This window comes from Filicampus tigris, chromosome 2, assembly GCF_054856515.1.
Source record: "Filicampus tigris isolate MCC_2025a chromosome 2, RoL_Ftig_1.0, whole genome shotgun sequence".
Lineage (NCBI taxonomy): Eukaryota > Metazoa > Chordata > Actinopteri > Syngnathiformes > Syngnathidae > Filicampus > Filicampus tigris.
Genome location: NC_141218.1, coordinates 28,895,432 through 28,919,766, shown reverse-complemented (window position 1 = coordinate 28,919,766; position 24,335 = coordinate 28,895,432). Strand labels below are relative to the sequence as shown.

Here is a 24,335-nt window from a genome sequence, read left to right as displayed (position 1 = left end):
TTGCTGGAAAATGAAAACTTCTTGCCGTCTGTTGAACCCACATATTTACAGAATACGACACTTTGCACGAGATTAATTTTTTGCGTGTATCACTGGGCGGCTTGGTCTTTTTCTTTTTTTAATGAAGTGCAGCCACACGTTTGACTTGTGTCGAACATCAATAATCATCAAACCACGCGAGCATTATCCCGTAGTCTTCGTTGCTGTCTGTGCGATGTCGGCAGACTCGGCACTTATTGCTCGCCGGTGCGGCGCGCACACACATTTCCTATTGGTTGTACGATGCTGGTGTCTGTCGATTGCTCCGCGCCGTGCGCACACTATTGGTGCTTTATTTTGGGCGGCTTCCTCCGTGAGACGGATTAGGAATCGAAATGCGGCACCGACATTTTAAGACCTGAACGATTCCGGGAGAACCAAAGTGCTTGTCCGGGTTCCACTCAGTTCCCGGTGCCCAACCCTACAACCAGCCGACTATTAGGTATTATCAGGGGAATTTATTTATAGGTATGCTTACAATAATAGCTTTATTATTACTGATCTGGTTCTTGGCTTGTTTTTTGGCAAATGAATGTAATACATAATTGAAAATAATTACTATGAACAATGTAGTACGAACATTTGATCAAAGGCATTTACTATTGCTATTGAACACGTGTCCATCACGATACATACTGATGTTGAATTACTTGCCAAGTTGCACTGAAGTATAAGTCGCAGGACTAGCCAAACTACAGTAGGAAAAAAAGTGCAATTTATCGTCAGAAAACCCCGGTAAAGATAAAACATTTAAAAAAATACAATTACTAGGGATGTCATAATATTGGCAATACCATGATATCAAAATTGCCACTATATCATCGCCTTCATGTCACGATATTAATGGCAGCAGATCTGTTTAACAGTCCAAGTTGTTTTCCATTTGTGCAGTTCCAGAACCCTCCGGTGGTTAATTTATCAGTGCAGTTTTAATTTGATGCATTTTTTTGCCACCTATAATGGATGGATGGATGCTTAACCCATTAAAGCCTAAAGCGCCTGGCTCAACAGCTCCCCAAAACCTAAGTTCGTCTTTGGGATTACTCTCGAAAACCTGAAGTTTTCCCAGAAATTCAACACCTACAAATTAATCACCTCATCCCCTGTAGCAGACATAAACATAATTCCAAAATAATTTGAGATCTTAGACCTGTGGCTTTCACACAAGCCCGAGTTTATTAAATCTTTACTGTTTCAATCGAAGATGTAAAAATAATATGTCAGTGCAAGAGAAACACCATTTTTAATTTTAAAAATCGAGTGGTAATTACCCCCCGTGACCCTTGTGAGGAGAAGCGGTACAGATAATGGATGGATGGAGTGGTAATTACCATCCTCTGTTCTATTACAAAGATGTCGATATTGTCATTGTCTACATATATCTTAACCATATATCACGTTCGACTGGTTCTACTGGTTCAAAGTCCACAAGCACGTCGTCGATATCACTGTCGTTACTCATTTCAGATCTCCCGCGATTGACGCCATCCGCTATTATGACTCGAAAGAATTCCAAAACTTCCTCCGCTGGCTCACAACACCATTAAGTGTATATTCTGATGCCTTTCATTGGTTAAGAGAAAAGAATTGGATTAAAAAAAAAAATTAATAAAAAAAAAAAAAGAAAATGACGTACACACTCTCCCGGATTTAAGGTTAGAAAGACGCAACAGCGCTCCCGGCTCTAGTGGTAGAAAAGTAGTCTCCACATTAGGTGCGTGGTCAATGTAGGTCATTTATATACATTGAGGTTAATGTTAACTGTACTATTTGAACTATATGTATAATTAGGACCATAGCTAATTAGCATTGTGTAGAGACGTGAGCTGGGCACTTGACCCTTTTTTTGCCAGTCAGACCCCAGCCCTACGGCCCTTCCAGCCTGGGTGCCCTTCCGGCCTGGACTCTCTGGCGAAAAAAACTGTAGCTTACTTGGATATTATTAAAAATGTATTATCTTACTTTTGGAAGTCCTTATCACCACCACTTGTAGAACCTGCACTGTAGAACCCGGTTGAAGACACATTTCTATTCTCTGGCTTTTGATCAGACCTGAAATCTTTAGCTCTTCTGCAGGTGTCAATTGTGTTTTATGTTAATTTATTGGCTTTATTTGTTTATATATTTTTATTTATCTTACATATTATTTATATATATTTATTAATACTTGTGTATTACGGCCTTTTATTGTCTTTATTCATTGTCTACTGTTTGTAAAGTGTTTTGTTACAGCTCTAGCTGTTCTGAAATGCGCTATTTAAATAAAATGGTATTGTATTGTATATGAACAAAACTATGTTTTAAACAATGAAAGGGCCCATAAATCAGTCATACCAGCAAATATTTTTCAACATCTCTGTCAGCCAGCTTCAGCCGAACACAGCATTGTGAACTACATTGACCATGATACTTTGCACTGCTGTGCTGAGCCAATAGGTGCACATGACTGGCCAAGCCTATTTCTTTGTGAATGCTGTTATTATGTACAAAAATAGAATAGTGTGATGTTTTTTTAATATGAGCTCTCCTTTTTTTTTTTTGTTACAATTTTGTGAGCTTTTATACAGTATCGTGACCTTTTTACATATCGCCAACCTCCCCACAATATCGTAATTATTATCGTATCGTGAGGTTCATATTGTGATAGTAACAAATCGTGACATGACTAACAATATAATGTTTTATACAGTTCAATAATTGTAAAATACAATTTCTATTCCCAATTACTTTTCAGGTCAACGTTTATATGTTCATCGGCTTTCTGCTCCAGAATACTTGGCCAGCAGTTCAAATATTGTTTATCAGCGTTAACAGCAGTAACTGACTTAACTTGTACAGTATAAGCATGTGAGGTTGAGTGTGGTCACCTGGAAGCATGGCTGGCTGAACGCCACCCCAACCGCTGTTGGGTTTGTGTGTGGGAGCTCTGTCGTGTATGAGTGTCTCCTGATGCCACTGGTGTCCTGCGCGAGGCTCAGATGAGGTGAGGGGGGTGGCTCCTCCTCCGCCTGGTGATACCGGATCAACCTGGAAGCTGGCGCATAGCCTCGTCTGCCTGCAGGTCACAAACACAATCACACTAGTCAGTTCATGCATGTTCTCCCCGTGCCTGCGTGGGTTTTCTCCGGGTACCCCGGTTTCCTCCCAGTAGGCACCCCGCCTACTGCCCGATGACAGCTGGGATAGGCTTCGGCACGCCTGCGACCCTTGTGAGGATAAGCGGTATACAGGTAGATCATAGATGGGTGATATCTTTGGCAGACCCCCCCCCAATTGTATATAGTGTTTTATGTTAATTTTGATTAACACTTGTGTATTATGGCCTTTTTATTGTTTATTATTTATTGTTTCATAAAGTGCTTTGTTACAGCTCTAGCTCCGTTATGAAATGCGCTATATAAATAAAATTGTATTGTATATCTACATAGGTGTATAGAGGCCCATTTCCATCAACTATCACTCCAGTGTTCTAAAGGTATGAGGTGTTTGCCCATTGCGTCAGAAGGCTCAAGGATATTAGAAAACCCTTGTGCAATCATCATTAGCACTGTTGAAAATAGATTATTTTAATAGAGAAGGTAGGGAGTAGTACACGGCGTTGTAGGATCATCATCAGTTTCTTGGCAATTTCTCACATGGCATACCCTTAATTTCTAAGAACAAGAATCAACTGTTGAGTTTCACATGGAGGTTCTTTTTTTCTGGTCATTTTGAGCTTTTAATCGACCCCACAAATGTGATGCTGCAGTAGTCAAACTACTCAAAGGAAGGTCACTTTTATAGCTTCTCTAGTGCTAATTATTGCACAAGGGTTTTCTAATATCCTTGAGCCTTCTGACACAATGGGCAAACACCTCGTACCTTTAGAACACTCGCGTGATAGTTGCTGGAAATGGGCCTCTATACACCTATGCAGATATTGCTCCAAAAATCAGACATTTGCAGCTAGAATTGTCATTTACCACGTTTATAATGTATAGAGTGTATTCCTGATTAACTTAAAGTTATCTTCATTGAAAAAAAACTGCTTTTCTTTCAAAAATAATAATTTCTTGGTGACCCCAAACTTTTGAACAGTAGTGCATATACACACACGCATGCACACGCACACACACATATTGAATTATTAAAAAAAAAAAAAAAATCCTGATTCTAGATGTAATTCTTGATTGGTTTTGACTTGGTTCTTGGGTTAATTTTTGGGGCTTTTTTTGATATTTTACATGTTCTTCACTGGTTCTAGCCTTTTTTTTCCTCAATGTGGCTCTTGGTTTATTCCTTCCTTCTGGACTAGAAAACAAGTTGCTGCTGGTCTGGCCCGAGTTTTCCCCAAGTGGGTGCTTTTGCAATGAATAGCAACCTGTGATAATTTTGCTTCTCGCTCAGAACCAGCACTGGTCCTGTAAACAGGTGTAACAATCCTGGAAGTTGTTCCTAATAGACGATCCTCACTCTCTCAAGTGCAAATTCCCTTTATTTTTGGTAACATGTTGTCAAATGTAATGTTTCTTGGCTTGAAGACAACATTCATACTCCAACTTGAATAACTGCAAAAGGATGGCCACCGCTACCCACAAGATGGCGCCAGTACGCTGCATTAGTGTGCTGCACACAAGTGAACACTGTTTTTATAATCAGTTTCAGTTTTTTATAATCAGTTTCAGTTTAAGTCCTAAACAACTCTTAGAAAAGATAAAGTAATATAAAATAAATGGTACGCTCTCCGTAAAAAAAAAAAATCGCTGTGAGTATGAGCTATGGCGTACTTAAAGGTCGAAGTCAACCCAAACATATTTTTTTCAAGAATATGTTCCCAGCAGGCCTACTAGTTGAAACACGGCATCTTGATTAGTTTTGCGTTTGTGGAATATAAATTAAGCAGCAAAATGCACTCGTTTTTAGCCATCTCCTGGGGCGGCCATTTTGTCTTCCGTCGACTGAAAATGACATCACAACTGCTCACAACGACCAATCACGGCTGACCTGTTTTCTGAATCTGAGCCGTGATTGGTCATTTAATAAACTATTCAGTCGGCACCCAATCACTCACCTCCGGCATCCACAAGCCACCTTCGTTTGTCTCCGCGGGTATCTGCCTGGCTGATTACGGCCACTAGCTCTCCCTTGGCGAGGTTTAGGTCCAGGTCTCGGCTGCCCACCACGGCACTCAGCACCTGGTAGATCTTGTCGGAGCCGTGCTTGTTCGTCATTTGCTGGAGTCGCTGGTGCGAGGATGAGTTTAGGGGCTGAGCAAAACAGACGGGAAAGACAAGGAGATAAATGTCACTTAGGCTTGTCCTGCTGATTATGTGAGCCATTGAGCCACTGACTGAGTAGAAAAGATGACCGCATCTTGTTTGGTTCACGTTGCCAACATACTTGCAAGCAATGTGAATTAGGGTTTACATTTATGGTTCCTACATACTACTACAGTCTCACACTTACGACTACCAGTGAAGCCATTTTCATTGTTTTTCATCCATCAAGCTTGTCTCTCATTTACAATTGATCAGATTACTTGTTCTTTATATGGTTCTTCTTGACTTGTTCTTTGGCTTATTTTACTTGTCTCTGACTTGGTTTTTGAATGTTTTTAACTTGGTTCTTGACTTGGTGTTTGACTTGTTCATGACTTTTAAAAAACATTTCACTTGTTTCTAAATTGTTTTTTGATTGGTTTTCACATTGTTATTTGAAGTGATGCTCGACCTGTTGTTGTTGTTTTAAGTTTGTTTAACTTCCTCCTTGTTTTTGACTTGTTTTTTGACATGGTTCTTAAATACGTTTTAAACTGGATCTTGATTTTTGCTACACTTGAATTTAAAACATTTTACTTGTTTTTGATTGGTTTTGACTTGTGCCTGGACTTTATTGAATTGCGTCGTTCAGAGAATGAATGAATGAATGAATGAATGAATTTAGGAATTAATTAATGCAAATATTTATGAAATTACTCGTAAATGTGTATAACATGTAGCTGACTAGTGTTTTTAAATGAACTGCAAAATTAACATTTCCAAACATTTTGGCCTGTCAGCTGTAGATGACGGTTGAGCACTTTCAAATTGATGCCTACAGTCAAAATAACTCAACTCAAAAAGAAGAAGATAAATCTGTGCTGGACTATGAATGTTTAAATTTTTTTAAATAAATTATAATAATAATATTATAAATTTAAAAAAAACTAATAACAAATCAATATGCTTCTCAGAGCCACAGGCAAAAATGAATTCTTAATCACAGTAGCAGGATGGCTAACAAAACAGTAAGCTAATAAAGCAGGTAAAAAGATATGTTGAGGTGTGCATAGACCTGAGAGGTGGGCCGCAGTAGCGTCTCCTCCACACTTTGACACAAAGTATCCAGCCTCCTCGCCTCTTCGAGCACCGCCGTCTCAGCCCACTCCCAGAATGCACCAGTGTCTAAAGAGCTGTGAGGAAGCTGGGAGGAAAGAAATGCATGCTGGGAACAGTTCTAAAATGGCCATAATGGTAATAACTCCGGGGCGGATACCTGTTGGGCAAAACTCAGGAAGAGCTGTTCCAAGTCGGAGGCAAGGTCTTTGTGTAGGCAACTGAAGGTTCCCAGCATGCTCCAGATCATCTGCAGTGCTAAGTCGTTAAACTTGGGAAGCTCGTTAAGCAGCAACGTGTTCATCGTCCTACATTAAGAGCACCAGAACACCTCTGTTAGGACCCACATTAGTTTCACTTAGCAATATTAAATTTGGTAGGCATGTCTAAAGAAAGTCTCAAGAATCCATGCCTGAAATGACACGGAACATCTGCAATTTTGGTTTGAGTCGGTCAATTTTTGCAAGTTGAAATTTGGTCGGCATGTCTATCACGAGTAAACCCACAAAAAAAGTCTCAATAAGTAATGCCGGAGAAGACACAGGAAGTCTGTCGTTTTGATTTGAAGTGGATATCTTAGGGTCATTTTGTCCAGGTCGAGGGGTCCTTAAAAAACTAATTTGGCCAAGCCAGTTTCACTCAGTGACATGGAATTTGGCAAGACAATACTGATCTTGCCACTTTCCACAAGCAACACTATCATCTATCATGAGTAGAACCACAAAATAAAAGTCTCAAAAAGCCAAGCAAAAATACAGACATCATCGGCTAATAAGACCACTTCCACGGTTCCTTCAAATATTAACATGACCTATCGATGTTGCCCAATTGCTATCAAATTTAGACCTTTCATACGAGACAGACGAATAACACTAAATAAATCATGAATTATTTATGTTTCTGTCATTGCATATGATCGGAACATGGCAGAAGAGAAATTCAGTGCACATAACTTTGCCGGTCCTCACCTATACGTGTTGGCAATGGCCTGCTCGTCGTAGCTCAGGCACGGCTTGGCCTCGATCACTTCGTAGTCCAGCAGCTTATGCAGCCTCTTTCGGATGAGGTTCCTTGGGCCTGCCAGCAGGTCACGGAGCGCACACAGAGGTTTGTGGATCAACGTCCTCATCCTCTTTTCCTACGAGGTAAACAGTGACAACATCAATCATCAACAATATATTGACATGGTTTTAGTGGATGCTGGCTAATAACTCACAAATTCAGGTAGGATCCACTGTCTGAGACCAGTGGTTATCTCCTTATAGCAAATGGGCACCTTCTCGCCATCCATGTCCAGGTCAAACTCTTCCGTTTTGCAGTCGAGGAAAGTCTGACGACCAAACAAAGATGATAGCGATGATCACAGGTGCTCTTGCAAGTCAACTTATTCCAATGTTGAATTGGTCCAGCAAGGTGTAGCTACCTGGAGGTGATGGAGGTAGAGCTCCACATTGTCCAGTAGCTGCAAGATGCCATGCTCAAGGACATAAAAGAAGCCTTCCAGTGCATCAAACTCCTCATCCACCAACTGCAACAGAACACAAAGTATATGACCCATTTCACCCAAGGCAGCTTCCTGCAGCGCTTCATCTGGTTGAATGGACTTTCACACTATTTCAACTAACATTGTTTAGCATCATATGTGTTAAATGTTGCCCACTCTGCCTCCATTGCAGCCTTATCATCCTGGGAGGGTGATTCCCCCATCTGCGGCCCTTTCTCAAAGTTTCTCATTTTTCCCCTTATGGTTTTTTTGAGTTTTGCGTTGCCCTGCTGGGGGATAAGATCAGGGGTTGTCATTAAAGTAGAAATCAACCCAAACACATTTTTTCAAGAATATGTTCTATGCAGACCCACTAGTTGAAACACAGCATTCTGATTAATATTGCGTTTGTGGAATAACAGTTAAGCAGCAAAATCCACCCATTTTTAGCCATCTCAGGGGGTGGCCATTTTGTCACTTCTGCCCACTGAAAACCAATCATGGCTGAGCTTCAGAAAACAGGTGAGCTGTCATTGGTCACTATCTGAGCCCTGAGCGTTTGTGATGTCATTTTCACTGGACAGAAGTGACAAAATTATTATTCCACAAATGCAATATTTATCAGAATGCCTTCTTTCAACTAGTGGGCCTGCATAGAACATATTCTTGAATAAAGATATGCTTCTGTTGACTTCCCCTTTAACATTTGTCAACTGTGGGCGTGAAGCCTTTTGAGATTTTGTAGTGCTTAAGGCTATATAAATAAACTTGACAGGTGCATTACCACCACCCTTTTTGACTCTTTTGAACCCCAAGACGTACAAATAGATTTTTAAAACAATAGACCCCGCCTACCCGCCAAGTACATCTTTTAAATTTTTGGGCATCAAAGTGTGCAGTAGGGGCTGAATGCAACTTGCTCACTTCCTGCAGCTCTTCAGAACCCGACAAAAGCGCAGTGAAAATAAAATGGGGTGTAAAACAAGGACATTTTTGTACCACAAAAAAGGAAAAAAAAAGTGTGTAATTTTGTAGGGTGGAGGGCACACACAGACGCACACACACCCCAGACACACGAACACATCCATCCGTCCACACACTCGCACACGTACACCCAAGCACACACACTGTAGTTTAGACCAAGAAGTTAAACGTGACAGCCAGGATGTTTGATATTCGTGTAACATTCAGTTTACATCCGCATCATAACTACATTTGTGACGTGTAGGACAAATCAGAAACTGTCTTGTCAAAAGATGATGACTGAAATCGTTGACAATGTAATGACAGTGCTAGACACTGTATACCCCTTCCAACTGTGTTCAGGACCGTCCACAAATTACATGCATGTGTTCCAGAGTGACGCATGTGGCAAAAATCTACAACGGTGTATTATTGTCACCCAGCGAGAAAAAAAAGGCGAGACGAGATTTTGTCATCATGAGACTGAAATTGAACATGAACTGACTTGAAATCACATCATGACGAGATTTAAAGCCGTCATCGCGCTAGTTGACGAGGGAATCCTTAAGTAGGACGCATAAAGTCAACCGATTATATAGCTCGGTTGTGATACCAGGATCCAACCAAACATGAATAAAGTCACAAGTCTACATTTCAAAGTAATTAATGAGTGGGAAAATGCACTTTTCGGTAACTTGCAATTTTGTAACTCAACTTTATTCAGAACATGGTGGCCAATGAATGAGAATGGGTGTTGTCATGACGACTTCAAAAGACTTCATGGTGACGTCTTTTTTTCTCACTGGGTTAATACACCTTCACACAAATCACTTTATATAGAATAAACAATTTTTCTGACTGCTGTAGTAAACACCTTTTCTCATTCTGAATGCTCTAGTTGGCAGTGGTACACCAGTACTTACTTCCGCTCAAAATGTCATTATATGTCATATCATTTGTAATAAGAGGAGACATTTAAATATTCCCAAAAATCAATGTAAGTCTAGACATCCCTTCTCAAGGTTTCTCATTTTCCCCCCGGATGTTGTTTTTTTTTTTTTTTTTTTTTAAAGTCTTTCCTTGTCCTCCTGGGGGTTAAGATTAGGGGATGTTGTTAATATTTTGTCAACTATGGGCATGTGAAGCCCTTTGAGACTCTCTTAATTAAGAGCGACATAAATGAATTTGACTTGACATACATTTATTTTAACTTGTTAAGTATTGCCTTAGAATATTGTTATGTTTTGCAGAAGCTGTATTAAGTTATTTAAAATATAAAGAAGAGCTATTGTTCACAAACTAATAATTGTTCTGTGAAGCTAGAGCAGATTTGAAATCTTTTTTGTAGAATATCATCAAATTATCGTTAGTTTTTTTTGAAATATCAAGATATATATTTTTTAGCCCATATCGCCCACCCCTAATTGGGGAGGTTGCTCCAGTGAAAACAGCTGGGATTGAATGAGTTAAAGGACCTTCTGACAGCCCATTTTGACGTATTGATGGGGAAAGGGAGTAATATTGTAAAGTTTGAGAAATATCTGGTGTTCCCATCTTTGTGTCTAGTCTTGCATTCGCCAAAACACCGTGCCTGTATTCTCCCCGGTTAATTTTAATGCAAGACCCCATGATCGGGACGGATTTGACGTCACGTCGTTGATTGGACCCTCCCTTGCACCCACCAGTTGCTATTGAGTGATACGCCAGATTTTTGAATGGCGGTTGGAGGAGTGGGACATTAACTGACTACGGTAATTTGACTGAGAATAATATTTCATTATTTTCATATCTTTTTGTTATTATGAGAGCTGCACACCAGATATAAAGCGGTATAAAATGATATTATTCGAAAAAAAAACCTCACTCCTAGATTTTCAAAAGCTCTCCAAAGGATGAAAAAAGATTTGAAAGCAACAATATATTATCAAATGGATGGATCATTTTTAAAACAAAAGTTTTATATGTAAAGTGCTTTGTTACAGCTCTAGCTGTTATGAAATGCGCTATATAAATACAATTGTATTTATATGTTTGTATGTTTTGTATTGTATTGTATTGTATTTTGACACGCTGTCTGGGTTGCAAGGTTGGCGTGAACAAAATAAAAGCCCTCTTTTTTCTTTCATTGTTGCTTTTCCGTCCTAAAAAGGCAAACAGTGTGAAAAAGCAGATTTTAAACTGTAAACAAGATGACTTGTCAAATCATGTAGTTTAAAAAAAAAGTTAAATCGGGTCACCTAGACACCAAGTCCCATGTCAAGTCTGTCCTACAAATAGCAACTCGACTCCCCAATTTCTGGTATCATGTTCACCTAATTAGTGTTTGATGTGTGAGTGAAACATGTCTCTTACCTTGGGAACCATGCCAGTCTCATGTTTGATGAACTGTCCGATCCTGGCTGTTTTCTTAGCGATGCTGTGCGAATTCAAGCGGTTGATCTTGTCCATGATGCTCAATGTCTCGCTCTTCTTATACTTGTCGGCTGTGAGGTTGCCAGGCACAAACTAAGAGCTCAAACTCATCCCCTCAGCTGATCTCAGATCTGTTGAGAGGTTATAAGAGCTTCTCACCGACTTCCCGGAAGCGCTTGTACTCATTGATGCGACAGTTTATGGCGATGGACACGTGCGCCGTCTTTTCCAGGAGTGTGTATGCCGGGTGCTGTGTGTCCATGTGTTTCTGGATTGTCTGCAGGAGGAGAGGGTAGCGGGCAATGCGCTGCACCGGCATCACCAGAAAGAAACTCAGCGAGCTGGCATTCACTTCAGGCCTGTGGAATCACATACAGGATGTGAGGGCAGGGAGTCAAGAACTTTTGGCTTGTCAACGTTTAAAAACCTACGCTGATGTCTTGATGACTTTGACAATCTGGTCCCACAGGGCCTCCTTCTGTTTATAGGAGTTTTCCACCACGGTGACACGGGTGTAGTTGGTTAGGTACTCCTTGTAGGCTGCCTCGATATCGGAAGATAGGCTGAGGAATGCGTTACCTGTTGGAAAGTCAGTCGAGGGGAATTTATGGTGAGTTCGCACACACACACACACACATATCGATATACACGCATCACACACATACACACGCACACACCCACCCACCCACCATGGGCGTGCTTTCCATGTTGATTTTCCAGAACGGCCGGTCTATGTCTGGGCCAGTCAAAGCGCATTGTTATTGTTAGTGTAGTATAAAATGGCCTATATCGTGATAGATTCTTTTTTTTCTCATATCGCCCAGCTGGGCGATAATTCAATAGCAACAGCTTGACTTTTGAGGGAAATCCTCCCCGCTCCCAAAGCAGCGTCTTTCCTGGCAGGAAGCGTGAACTTAAAAGGCCGGAGGAAGAGATGGAGCTTGTGGAGCTCCCACTTACACAGCGCCTCCAGGAAGAGCGGCTCTCCGGGCTGGAAATGATTCTGATCTAGCAGACTCAGAAGCCGACTGGACACATCCATGACATCTTCCACGTGCAGGAACATGCTGTCCAGGTTGGCCAACGGAGGCTGTGATCAACAAACAACACAGACAGCGACACACTGTGAAACAACAAAACGCTCACTCAGGCATGTTGTGTTCACAAGGCATCTTTGTTTTTATTGGTGTGGTTGACAAAGTTGTTCCCCCAACACCAGTAATTAGAAGCATAACAGCCATTTTAGGGGATTTCAGCCTTTCAAATCAACTAAATGGCCTTTGTGAGTGCTTTAACAAAATCAAAACCACACCAAATCTGGCACACACTTGTATGGTGGTAGAAAAAGTTGGAATTAATATAAAAATAAAAGTAAAAGTTTCAGACAACCACCTCAAAACTGATTCATTAGCATCCTCTGTGAAAAAAAATTAGCCTGTGACACATTTTGGTTGACAGTTCAACCATTACTAATACTATTTAACTGACTGTCAGTAGCAATGTGACAGGATTTCCAAAAAATGAAAATATGTCAAATATGTCTGGTTGGAATAGCCACTTCAATCTGAGTATAACACGCCCAGAATTTTGAAAATAGGATGAAGGGTTCTGGAGAATCTTAGCATTTTGTGTGGTGAAAAAACTGCCTTTTGGGGGAATGCTTTTGTGTTACACTGTACCTGGTCAAAAAAAAGCATCTTCAAATTAGAGTAAATCAGTATAACGTCTACTAAATTCAAATGATTTCTCAACATCTCTACAAAACAATTCACACAATGCTATGCTAAATTTGATCTTGAACTTATTTGTTATTAATATTGTGTTCGTGGAATATGAATTAAACAGCAAAGTCCACCAGTTTTTATGCATCTCAAAGGGTGACCTTTTTGCCACTTGCTGTCGACTGAAAATGACATGACAGTTGCTCAGGTAACGACCAATCACGACTCAGCTTGTGAACATAACCTGACCAAACTCAGAAAAATGTTTGACGCAACTTCCCCTGTAACTAGATATCCTGGTTATATAACACGATGTCTCTCACTGGGACTTTTCCAACTATTTATCATCCATGTACAATTTAACATTTTTTATGGTACATATATTTCGAATAATAAGATGTACTTTCAATGAGGAACAATAAGGAAACAATGTGGTACATAGCTGTTGAGTAGGTCTGATGAGGCAACAATAGGCTAACTTACCAGTGAGACACTGAACAATTTGCACTGTGCTCTGAAAACAAGCCTGCAACTTGAGCATTTAACAATGGTGCACAATGGCAACATTGTGTAAATGAGGCCATTCTTCGCCATTTGCAATGTTTATGACATTTCCCTCCTCACTCTTCATTTTTTTTCACAAGCATAACTTTATCCATCTTTGGGTTTATTCTCTCTAATTCTCACAATTACACTTGCATGTTATTTCTGTTTGAGCAGCACCACACTTGCTTTGATTTTCTCCTCACATGGCCAACTGGCATCTTCATCACGCGTTATCGTTTCCATAAAGCCAGCTTCCATTACGCTTCACGGTGCCTTTCATTAGCTCCACCGTGATTAACGATCGCACAGGCAGCAGATTTCAGCCAAGCGGCTGATGCTTTGACCGTAAATCAGCAACCGTGATAACGACGACTCATTCGGATGTCTATTACAGCTTCTGCTATTTTTTGCTACCATTTTTGCTATCCCTTTTTTAAAACTTCCAATAAGGGGTGTTCCAAAAGTCATTATACACTGGCTTTTTTCTACTTTTTTTCCGGGTATCATTGGGACGGATTGAAGCTATCAGTACCTGTCAGCTTAGATTTTACAGGTTTTGTAAGCATACCGCTCCAATGCCCATGGCTCGCTAACTGACATTGGAGCAGCCCAGCAAAATTGTCACCTTGGCAAGATGTTTTCCTTTTGCTGATTGCACTTTAGCACCAGTTTGAGAAGCTTTATGGGCAAGACATTGCCCCAGCGTGTAGTACAATTTATATTACCAGTGGCAAGTTTCCAGAAATAATAACAAGTACTAGTACTTCAAAGTCGGCTCTCAAACCTGGGCTAGGCTTTCGAAAAAGGGTTAGGATTTCAAATTAGGGTTTGAAGCCCGGGTTGGGGTTTCAAGCCATGGTTAGACTTTCAGGCCTGTCTATGTAATGTGGTGGCCAGTGAATATCAATAAGTTACTGCAGTATGTTAATAGAGGAAACTTGTGTACTGTGAAAGCTTGCATGTGTTGTATTGTCTATGCATGTTTTGGTACGCTGTACCTGTAATTTTTGCAGGTTGCTCCTGATGGTTACTGTGCTGACCTGCAGCATTCTCAGGTAACTCCTCTCAGACTGCACCAGCTCCTGGATGGACATCAGCAGCCTCTGTGCCGCCCTCTCCTTCGCCGCCTTCTCCTCCTCCTCCATATTTTCCACCTCCTCCGCTGAGGAAAACGTCACATCTGCGCTCTTCTCCTCCTCATGCTCTACAAATGCATCATTCTCTAAATCGTTCTCCTCCTGGAGCTTTTCTTGTCCCGGTGCCGGCTCGTTCAGGGAGAGGTTCTCCATCGCGCCCGTTGAAGGTAGAGAGGGATTAAAAATAGTGCGGGGGAAGGGCACAGGTGGAGGCATCCTGGGCACCTCCATGATGGCGATCACTCTGAATGAATACAAGAGAAGAACATTTTTGGTAACATAGTACAGGATACAAGGTCTGTTTATAGCATTATAATTATAGACACCAGATACAATTTTGTGGTGTGGCTTAGCGTTGCGGAGCACAAAAAGAGGCGGGCGGGAGTCACAGTTGATGAGGTTTTGTTGTTATTGTAAAGCAGCAGTCACGAATGTTTTGTCATGTAAGTGGTGAGGCAGAACAATCCCGGGCTAAACTCAACTCACCAGGAGGCCGAGCGAGACGCTGACAAAGCATATGGGGCCGCGCCGCTGTGACAATTAGCATTGAGACGGCTGCATAACAACAACCCCGATGAGTCTAATCTAATGTGTGAATGAATCATGAGACCTTTAAGGAAATTAGGATCTCATGTAAAGCATTGAAAGCATCCATTAGCTCAACAGTGTTATTTATCATGACATTTACAAGAAGTCTTCATTACTTTGCAATAACGTTTATCATTAAGTCATCATGAACAACTTGTCAAGAAAAATGACTCTTGCAACTACAGTATAAAGGTTTCAAACAAGGGTCTCAAATTCAGGGTTTTATGTAAGGGTTAGGGTTTCAAGAGAGGGTGAGGGTTTCGAAATTAAGAGTTTCAAGCTACTGTCAAGGTTTCAAATAATTCAGAGGGATACGGTTGCAAGGGCTTTTTCAGGGCAAAGATTCAGACTCCAAAAATAAAAATGTTTTGATTTACCGAGCGCGTATCCTCCTGACAGGTCAAAGGTGTGCTGGAGCCTGTCCCAGCTGACTTTAGGCGAGAGGCGTGTTTCACGGTTACACCCGCAACTCGTCGCCAGCCAATTGCAGGGTACATACTGCATAAACAAACAATTCACACTCACATCCACACCAAAAGACGACTTAGTGTCTTCAATCAGCCTACCACGCATGTTTTTGGAATGTGGATGGAAGTGAGAGTAACCAGAAAGAAGCTACCCAAGCAGAACAAGAATATTCCAACTCCACAAAAGAAGGCTGGAGCCAGGATTTGAAGCCACGACCTCTGGATAGTGTGGCAGATGTGCAAAAAGTAATTGTCCACCATGCCACAGTGTAGCCAATTCACCAAACAACATCAAAATGGCACATATCTCCCAGAGTTCTGCTATCCAAGTTCATTCATTCATTATCCATACCGCTTATCCTCACAAGGGTCGCGGGCGTGCTGGAGCCTATCCCAGCTGTCTTTGGGCAGTAGGCGGGGGACACCCTGAATTGGTTGCCAGCCAATCACAGGGCACACAGAGACAAACATCCGCACTCACAATCACACCTAGGGGCAATTTAGAGTGTCAAATTAACCTACCATACATGTTTTTGGAATGTGGGAGGAAACAGGTTTCAATTTAGGGTTTCAAGCCTGGGTAAGGGTTTTTAAGTAGGGATTCATGCTAGGGTAGGAGTTTCAAGGAATTTTGGGCTTCAAAGCTAGCTTTCGGGTTTCACTTTCAATATCCAACATGGATTAGTGTTTCAAGTCTGAATTAGAGTTTCAGGACAGGGTTAGGGTTTAATTGGGTTACAAGCATCTGGATTACGGATTCAAACAAAGGTTAGGTTTTCAAGTTAGTGTTGGAAGGTAGGGTTTCAAATTAAGGTTTCAGTCCTGGGTTGGGGTTTGAAAGTAAATTTCCAAGCTATGGCAAGTGTTCAAAATTAGGGTTTCAAGCCAGGGTTCTGGTTTTAAAAAAGGGTTAGCATTTCAAGACTGGGTTGCAGTTTGAAAGCGGGGTTTCAAGATAGCGTGAAGTGTTTCCAATTTCATTTTCAAGCCAGGTTTAGGGTTTACAAGCACTGAACTTATAGTTTGCTTTTTTTTTCTACATTTGTGGATAAGCACCTCAGAAAATAATGGATAGATGTGTTAATGTTTTGACATGAATCAAAACATTGCCTTTCCAACTAATAATAAAGCTTTGGCGGCAACAGATTCCGCATGAAACACATGATCTATTATTTCCTACTCAGGAAAACCTTGTATATTCATCATGCATGTTAGTTGCATTCTGTCTTATTTGAACCATTTGGCATTCCAGTTCGGCTCCATGTGAGTGTGGAGGAGTCCAGCACACATACAGGAAAATGAGCTTTGACACCAACTAGTTACAATCAAACGTACTTTCTCATGCTCAAAATACAAAACAACAACAACACAAACCTTTGCGAAGAAGTCTTTTCAGTGTATCTGTGATGATCCTCAATGTTCCTGCTGCATGGAAAACACGGACAGGCACACGCTGGTATAAGTTTCTCCACTGACTCACACGCACACACACACACACACACACACGCACACACTGCAGGGCCTTATGTGGCACGAGTGTGTGAGTGTTGATTCACTATAGTGTGTGTGGGGGGGATGGGAGTGGAAAGGAGGGTGGGCCGGCTGTTTGGTAGAGGAAAACAGGAGGGGGTCACATACATGCACACACACACACACACACATTTATACACACATTCATGCACAATAAGCTGATTGACTGCAGCAGCCAGCAGCAGGAAAGAGGAAGTGACACTCACCCTGACACAAATTCGATTGGCCGACAGCTCCTCACAGGGCGGGTGAGGAACAATCAGAACGCCTACCGTCCCACCCCTCCCCACTGGAGGGGCTTCAGGGGCCTAATATAAAGTCAGAGGAACTGAAGTGGTCCCCTGGCGGGAAACAAAAGCATGGCAGGACGTCCCAAATTCCCCCACTTGGCTCATCATGATGTTCTGCCGAGGGACAATTTTAATAAGATTTATGAGAGCAGGAAAAAGTGTAAAAAAAAAAAAAAAAAGTTCACTTTTTTGTTGTTTTCAATTATGCATAGTAGCGGTTATCACGAATAAATGACAAGACAAGAGATTGCATTAAGGATATCACATTTACATTGTAAGCATCCCATGGAGTGGTTTTTTTTTTTGACTGCAGATTATTTCTCATGACATTACCAAGATCATCTGCAAAATTTGTCAAGCGTGAATAAAAAATTACGGAAGTTTATTTCGCGGTTGACGTCACGTATCAGTCACAGAACGCGTGCGTGTGTTTGAATGCAACTTAAGTGTGAGACGGGGCGGGTGTGGGTGTTGTCTACCTTTCACAAGTTACAACATTTACCGGTCGTGTGAAAAGGTTTGAAAAGCTTTATGAATCCAGCAAACCTACTTTCTCTCACCAGATGAATCTCTCTATCTATCTTGGGGTGACCATATTTTGATTTCCAAAAAAGAGGATGGTCGGCCGGGCCTCGAGACACTGAAACGATACTCAAAGATGCCATACAATAATATAAATGTACTCTATGCATGGCACCACACTGCTACTAGGAGGCCAAAATGCGCAGGAGTGATGTTTTTATTGTTTGTTTTTTTCAATTGATATTATTTTAGTATATTCTTACATATTTTACTTTCTTACTCATTTATTTTGCCATTGTCTTTTCAAGTTATACTTAAGTTGAGTTTTCCAAGATTCAAGGAATTTTCCTTTCCTCAAAGTTCAAGGAGGGAAAGATCCAAGGATTTTTTTGTCATATCAACACACATATTTCCAAGACTTACAAAAAATAACGGAAGATAAAATAAATATGATAAAGGGGTAAGGCATCAAAAGGTGTGGATGTAGTAGAATGAAAATGCAAAATACGTGAATCTTACATGATATTAACAAGATCATTTTGTACTTGAGAAAAATAACAGCGTTCCAGAATTAAATGTGCAATGTGCAGGGATGATCGGCATGAGGCTATGATGATAGTTTGCAGTAGTTCAGTTTTAGTTGTTGAATAAATACTAAGTTTTGAACTCAATGAATAACCGTTTTATTAATCATGATTCCAATCTCAATCAAAGAAATCGTGATTATTATTTTTTCCCTAATCGTCCGACCCTAACCCACAGTAATATTGTTACATTGCATGGGTGTACAGTATATGCCTGTGTGAAGTGAGATATTTTTTTATTTGCCACTGTGGATCATTTCTAGATGTTGTGTTTACCTCTATTGTGTGCTCGGTGGCAATTGCGGATAACTTGCAAGTGGGGTAATTTGTGCACCTGCAGGGTTTTTTTTTTACCCTGTGGATTACAGTGATGCCTTGAGATACGAGTGGCCCGATTTAATATACGAGCCACTGCGTATTTCAGTTCAGTTGTGGAAAGATAATTTGAGATAGAAATGTTCTGAATTAGACGTGTGCTCCCGGACCAAATTAGGCTGCCATCTCAAGGCACTTCTTCTCAAATCATTTCTAGTCATTATGTTTATTTCCCTGCGACTGGCTGGCGACCAGTTCGGGGTGTAGTCTGCCTTCGCCCATTGACGGCTGGGATAGGCTCCAGCAACTCCCCGTGACCCTATATAGGATAAGCGGTTTGGAAGATGACATGACATGACATGTTTATTTCCATTTTGAGAATAGTGATCACGTATAGATGATGTACGTTCATGTGGAGATGTGCAGTGGTCTATTTTCCTTTTTTTTTTCCTCTTTGGATAATTTCTAGAAGTTATATTTATTTGTATTGTGCAAAGTGGTGGTTATTGTGACTAAGTGGGGAAAGGTGTCTTCACATTCCTCACATGACGTAGTTCAGGACATGGAGTTTGACAAAGGAGACTGCATGCAGGTGAGCCAAACGCTCACGTTAGCTTGTGTGTTTAATTTCGTCGTTTCTCACCGTGAACGTCACAATGACAAAGATGAATCAGCTCGACCAATGAGCGATGAATGAGCAGTGGCTCGCTTGGAACCAGGAACTAAACGTACAGGTTGTACCATCTTAGAATAATACATGGTATATAATGCTACAAATAGTACCTGGTAGAACGTGGATTTTGTCAGTAGAGTAGTGATGCGTCGGCGAGAAAGGGGCATGAATATCGGGTCATGCCACATTGAACCATATAATCAAATAATCGTCTTGAGACAAGGAAAGAATTCATCACGGTGCAGATCTCGAAATGCTGCGGGACGACATTCCTGAAGCTGACAACACGTCAATGCCGATGTTAGCTCAGTTAAAGACAAAACATGGCCTCAAGACAAAAAACATTAAGGTGACTCGCAACACAATGCCATACCTACAACTTTGCTTCCTTTTACTGTGCATTTTGGAAAATGTTTAGACTTCCCATCAGTCAGTTTTAAAAACAAAATGCACATTTGTAATTTTATGAATAATAGAATATTACATATACAAAAGTAAAAATATATTAAGAATAAAGTTTTCATTTTTAGCAATGAAGTCCTAATTTTACAAGAATAAAGTTGTAAATAATGCAACGTAATATAAATTGTAACATTAATGTATTTAAGTTTTAATATTACAAGGTAAACAAGAGAACATTTTACGAGAATAAATTCATAATTGTAGCATAATGGAAATTCAATATTATTGCAGAATTAAGTCCTAATACCATAGTACAAGTCTGAAGATTGCAAGAATAAAAAGACAGTGTAAATACTGCATGGACAACTTTTTAATTACATGAAATACAACAAGGAGAAGGTTTTTTTTTTTTTTTTTTTTAAGTAAAAATATAACGAGAATAAGAATTCAGATTGTGTGGGAAAAGCTGTACTTTAACACACTTTGTATTTTTTGTGAGAATAAAGTCTCAATTTTATGACAATGATGTCCTAACAGTACATCAAAAAATCATTTCATAAGACTAGAATCTAAAAAATGAAAAAAAAAAAAGAGAATAGTCATTGTTTTACATTAATTAAGCCTAAATATTTTACAACAGTAAAGTCTGAATATTACAAGGGGAAAAAAAATCTAAATATTCAGAGAAAAAATATGTAATTTTATGAGAAAAAAGTCATAATTTTAGGAGAATAGTCACAATACAAGGAAAAAGTTGTAATTCAACATAAGGAAGCTGTAATATGAGTAACATTACAAGGAATAAGTTGTAATAGTAAAATAAATGTTAAAGTAGTAATTACAAGAATACGTTTTACGAGGAAATTACTGAACTTTTTTGTCTTTTAATGTTACAACCTTTTTCTCTTGTCACACTTTATTCTAGTGAAATCAAACTAAATGATTCTGTTAACTTTTCTGCGTTTTATGTCTGCCTTTGAACTGATCTCATGCAGATTCAACTCACCCACAAAGTGTCACCATTTGTGTGTCCCTACTCCTCACTGACGACAAGAGTGACGAGTCCATCTCTTAACACCCAGGAGCATAAGTGAAAATGAGCATCCACCTGGGTTTGTGTTTGGAGGGTTTAGCGATGGAAGGTGATGCAGCTGGGTGGAGGAATGATGCCATGGAAGTCTAAATTGGAAAATTCATTGGCTGTAATTGTAGCATTGGAGCTCGCGCAGACTGTAAGCCAGCGTTCACACGCACTCAAACTGTTTACCTTATAAAAATACTTGCACAGTATGTCATTTGTATGTCACGCAGTTATTAGGAATTCTGTGTATCATGCGTTCTTACCATTTTCATATTGGCAATCAAAAATCCCAAAATTAAAACATGACGAATTATTAGGGAGGTATAATATCGTGATATTGCGATATTAAAATTGCCACAATGTATCGTTGTCGTCATGTCACAATATTAATAGCAGCAAATCTGTTTAAAAGCCTAAGGTGTTTTCCATTTGTGCAGTTCCAGTCCCCTCTGGTGGTTAGTTTATTAGTGCAGTTTAATTTGACGCCACCTATGTTTATGACCAACGCTAATCGCCAATAGGAGCTCATGACTAGCCAAGCCTATTTCTTTGTGAATGCTGTTATTATAATGTACAAAAACAGAATATTGTGATGTTTTGTTGTTGTTTTTTTAAATGAGCTTCTTTTTTTTTTTTTTTTTTAAATAATATGGCAAGCTTTTAATACAGTATCCCGCCAACCTCCCTACAATATCGTGATAATTATAGTATCGTAAGGTTCATATCGTGATATTATCGTATTGGATATCTTGACATCCCTAATAATTATTTTGATATTTGTTTTTTAAATTAAACACAAAAGAAGAAAAAAATTCTTATTTTTCAATTTCAATTTCAGGCTCAAATTAAAAATATGAATTGGGAAGACCTGGCCAGTGGCCACAGGACAAAATTAGATTTATTTTCCTCTCACTTTTTTGTCAGTATGTTTATGTATGGGTGATACAAAGACTGGTAAAAAACATATATGAAAGTGAAATGCATTTTTTTTTTCTTGCAGCACATAATTTTCATTTCTGTGGGTGCAGGTGTGACTACCTATCCTTGCAAAAACAAAACAAAAAGCAGAACACCTTTTTTTGTGGTCTCTTAATAAAAGGGTGTGATACACCACATGGTAAGCAAGCCAAGACAAACAAAGACAAGCAAAAAAATCAAGGAGAGCAGTAGACCGATTCGTACTCCATGCATCCTCCTGGGTAAATATTTCAGGATTATAACCATATTCACATCTCCTAAATGCCAGATTGGCAAACATGACGAGAATCGCTTTCCTCGAAAAATGACTTGTTGTGCTATGATTTTCTTCTCATAAGACTAAGTCCTTTATTTTATCACCGCCTTATTATATTATTATGTACGAAAAATACACTTTATATTTTCGTAAATTTGTGGCCATTTCCTGTTTAAAAAGTAATACTTTATATTATAATACATATAATATAATACTCTGATATTCTGATGTATACATTTTTGGTTGCCCTATGATTTTCTTCTCGTAAGACTACAACTTTGTTTTTGTATTATCACCACGTTCTTTCATATTATTACAACTTTTTTTCATCATAGCTTTATATACAAAAACTACTATTCATGCTGGTATAGTATGACTATTTTCAATTTTTAAGTACAACTTCAATTTATCAATTTCAAGTTACAGTTTTCTGTACAGTACAGCTACAGTTTTCTCCTCATTATATTCCGGATGTGCTCTCATATAACCACATTTTTTTTGTCTCATGGAATCACTTACGAAAATGTTTTGGGGAAAAATACTTGGCTGTGCTGTGATTTTTGTTTTTCAATAATCTGTTGTTCTGTTGTCTTATGTTACAGTATGTTCTGATAATATTAGAACATATTTTACTGAAAAAATGTATTAAAAATAAAATTTTGATTGTGCTCCAATTATTCTTATTGTAATATTCAGAGAACTTTGTTCTTGTAATATTACAAATTCATTCTCATATTACAATTTTTTCACCTAGTATTACTAAAGAAAAATATGATTTATTCAGCTAAGCAAATATTTTCTAGGAAAAAAGTACAACTTTACTTTTTTTTTTTTTTTCCAAACAAATACTTGGTAGTGTTATGATTTTGTTTGGTAACAATTCTACTTTTTTCTGCAAAGAAAATAATCTGACTTTATTCAGGTAACATTATTTCCAACTTTGTTTCTCATAACTTTTTTTTCTAGGAAAACCAACCACCTCATCTAGGAAACAACTTTTTTTCTCACACTGTCACACATTTTTTTTCGCCTTTTTTACGACTTTTTCCCTGCATATATAATGAATTATTTCTCATTGCATTCTCCATTGTTTCACTTTCCACAAAACATTTATTTACGACTCTATTATCAAAACATTATGAGCTTTTTTTTTTTCAAGAAAAAACTTTTTTTTGTCTTAACATTTCAAGTTTATTCTAAAAGATAGATGTTGAAATACCTGTCGGATTTGGGCTTCTTCTCTCAATGGGTATATGAAAACTGAAACATATCACTAAATGTTGTAATATTATAAAATCTGACATATCGTCTTTGAATCGTCCAGTCCCATTATTGTAAGTTGATGTCATTAGAATGCTATGAGAGTTTCTCGTTTAATGATGACTAACAACAAGAAGCAGGTGGAAAATAAAGAAACAACACGAACTAAATATGATAGTCTACTATCTTATTTAATAAAATAAAATAGTGAGATGTATTGACAACTACTGACATTTTTTCTATGCAAGAGTGAACCCCCTCTAAAGAAATCGAGATTTTCTTCTGGTAGTTTCCATCATATGATGTGAGTTAATTTGTTTGAAAAACATTTAAATGCCAGCAAATCCAGTTAGCTTGAGTGCCAAACGCAGCTTAATGAAGGCAAACGCCATCGTTTGTTTGAAAATTGTGGGAAAACAGCGTTTATGTGGAAGAATAAAACGATTTTACTTACCTTGTCTCGGTCCCTTTCTCCACGTACAAAATCCTTCTTGGTGTCACTCTGAAGTCGCGCGCACCTCAGTCAATCACGCAGCACGCCTGTCAAACTCGCGAGACTACCTTACAAACGGGATGTCTGATCACTGAAAATAGTTCAACACTATTTGATTATTTTATAATTGGTTTATGAAGACACATGCTTTCATTAAACGTCTACAATAGCATTTTTATGTAAAAAAATATAGAGAAATGTAAACGGAAGCTTTTTATCGGTTTTCACTGCTTTCCACCGGGA

The 24,335-nt window shown here is 39.2% G+C and overlaps 1 protein-coding gene across 3 annotated transcripts in view; it reads right to left on the bottom strand.

Moving 5' to 3' along the window:
• arhgef37 (Rho guanine nucleotide exchange factor (GEF) 37) overlaps positions 1-24,132 on the bottom strand; it is a 29,341-nt gene extending 5,209 nt beyond the window's left edge. The window contains exons 1-16 of one of the 3 annotated variants that reach the window (XM_086023303.1): positions 24,054-24,132; positions 18,079-21,203; positions 17,445-17,642; positions 17,083-17,133; positions 14,516-14,897; positions 12,211-12,340; positions 11,682-11,829; positions 11,410-11,609; positions 11,191-11,321; positions 7,816-7,920; positions 7,609-7,722; positions 7,361-7,530; positions 6,553-6,700; positions 6,352-6,480; positions 5,090-5,285; positions 2,907-3,094 (exon numbers count right to left, since the gene is read on the bottom strand). In XM_086023303.1, coding sequence (XP_085879429.1) covers positions 2,907-3,094; positions 5,090-5,285; positions 6,352-6,480; positions 6,553-6,700; positions 7,361-7,530; positions 7,609-7,722; positions 7,816-7,920; positions 11,191-11,321; positions 11,410-11,609; positions 11,682-11,829; positions 12,211-12,340; positions 14,516-14,884 — 2,028 coding nt within the window. In that variant the 5' untranslated portion in view covers positions 14,885-14,897; positions 17,083-17,133; positions 17,445-17,642; positions 18,079-21,203; positions 24,054-24,132. The remainder of the gene's footprint in view (positions 1-2,906; positions 3,095-5,089; positions 5,286-6,351; positions 6,481-6,552; positions 6,701-7,360; positions 7,531-7,608; positions 7,723-7,815; positions 7,921-11,190; positions 11,322-11,409; positions 11,610-11,681; positions 11,830-12,210; positions 12,341-14,515; positions 14,898-17,082; positions 17,134-17,444; positions 17,643-18,078; positions 21,204-24,053) is intronic. The other 2 variants (XM_086023301.1, XM_086023304.1) reach the window with 2 other exon arrangements.
• Positions 24,133-24,335: the final 203 nt, after the last annotated feature.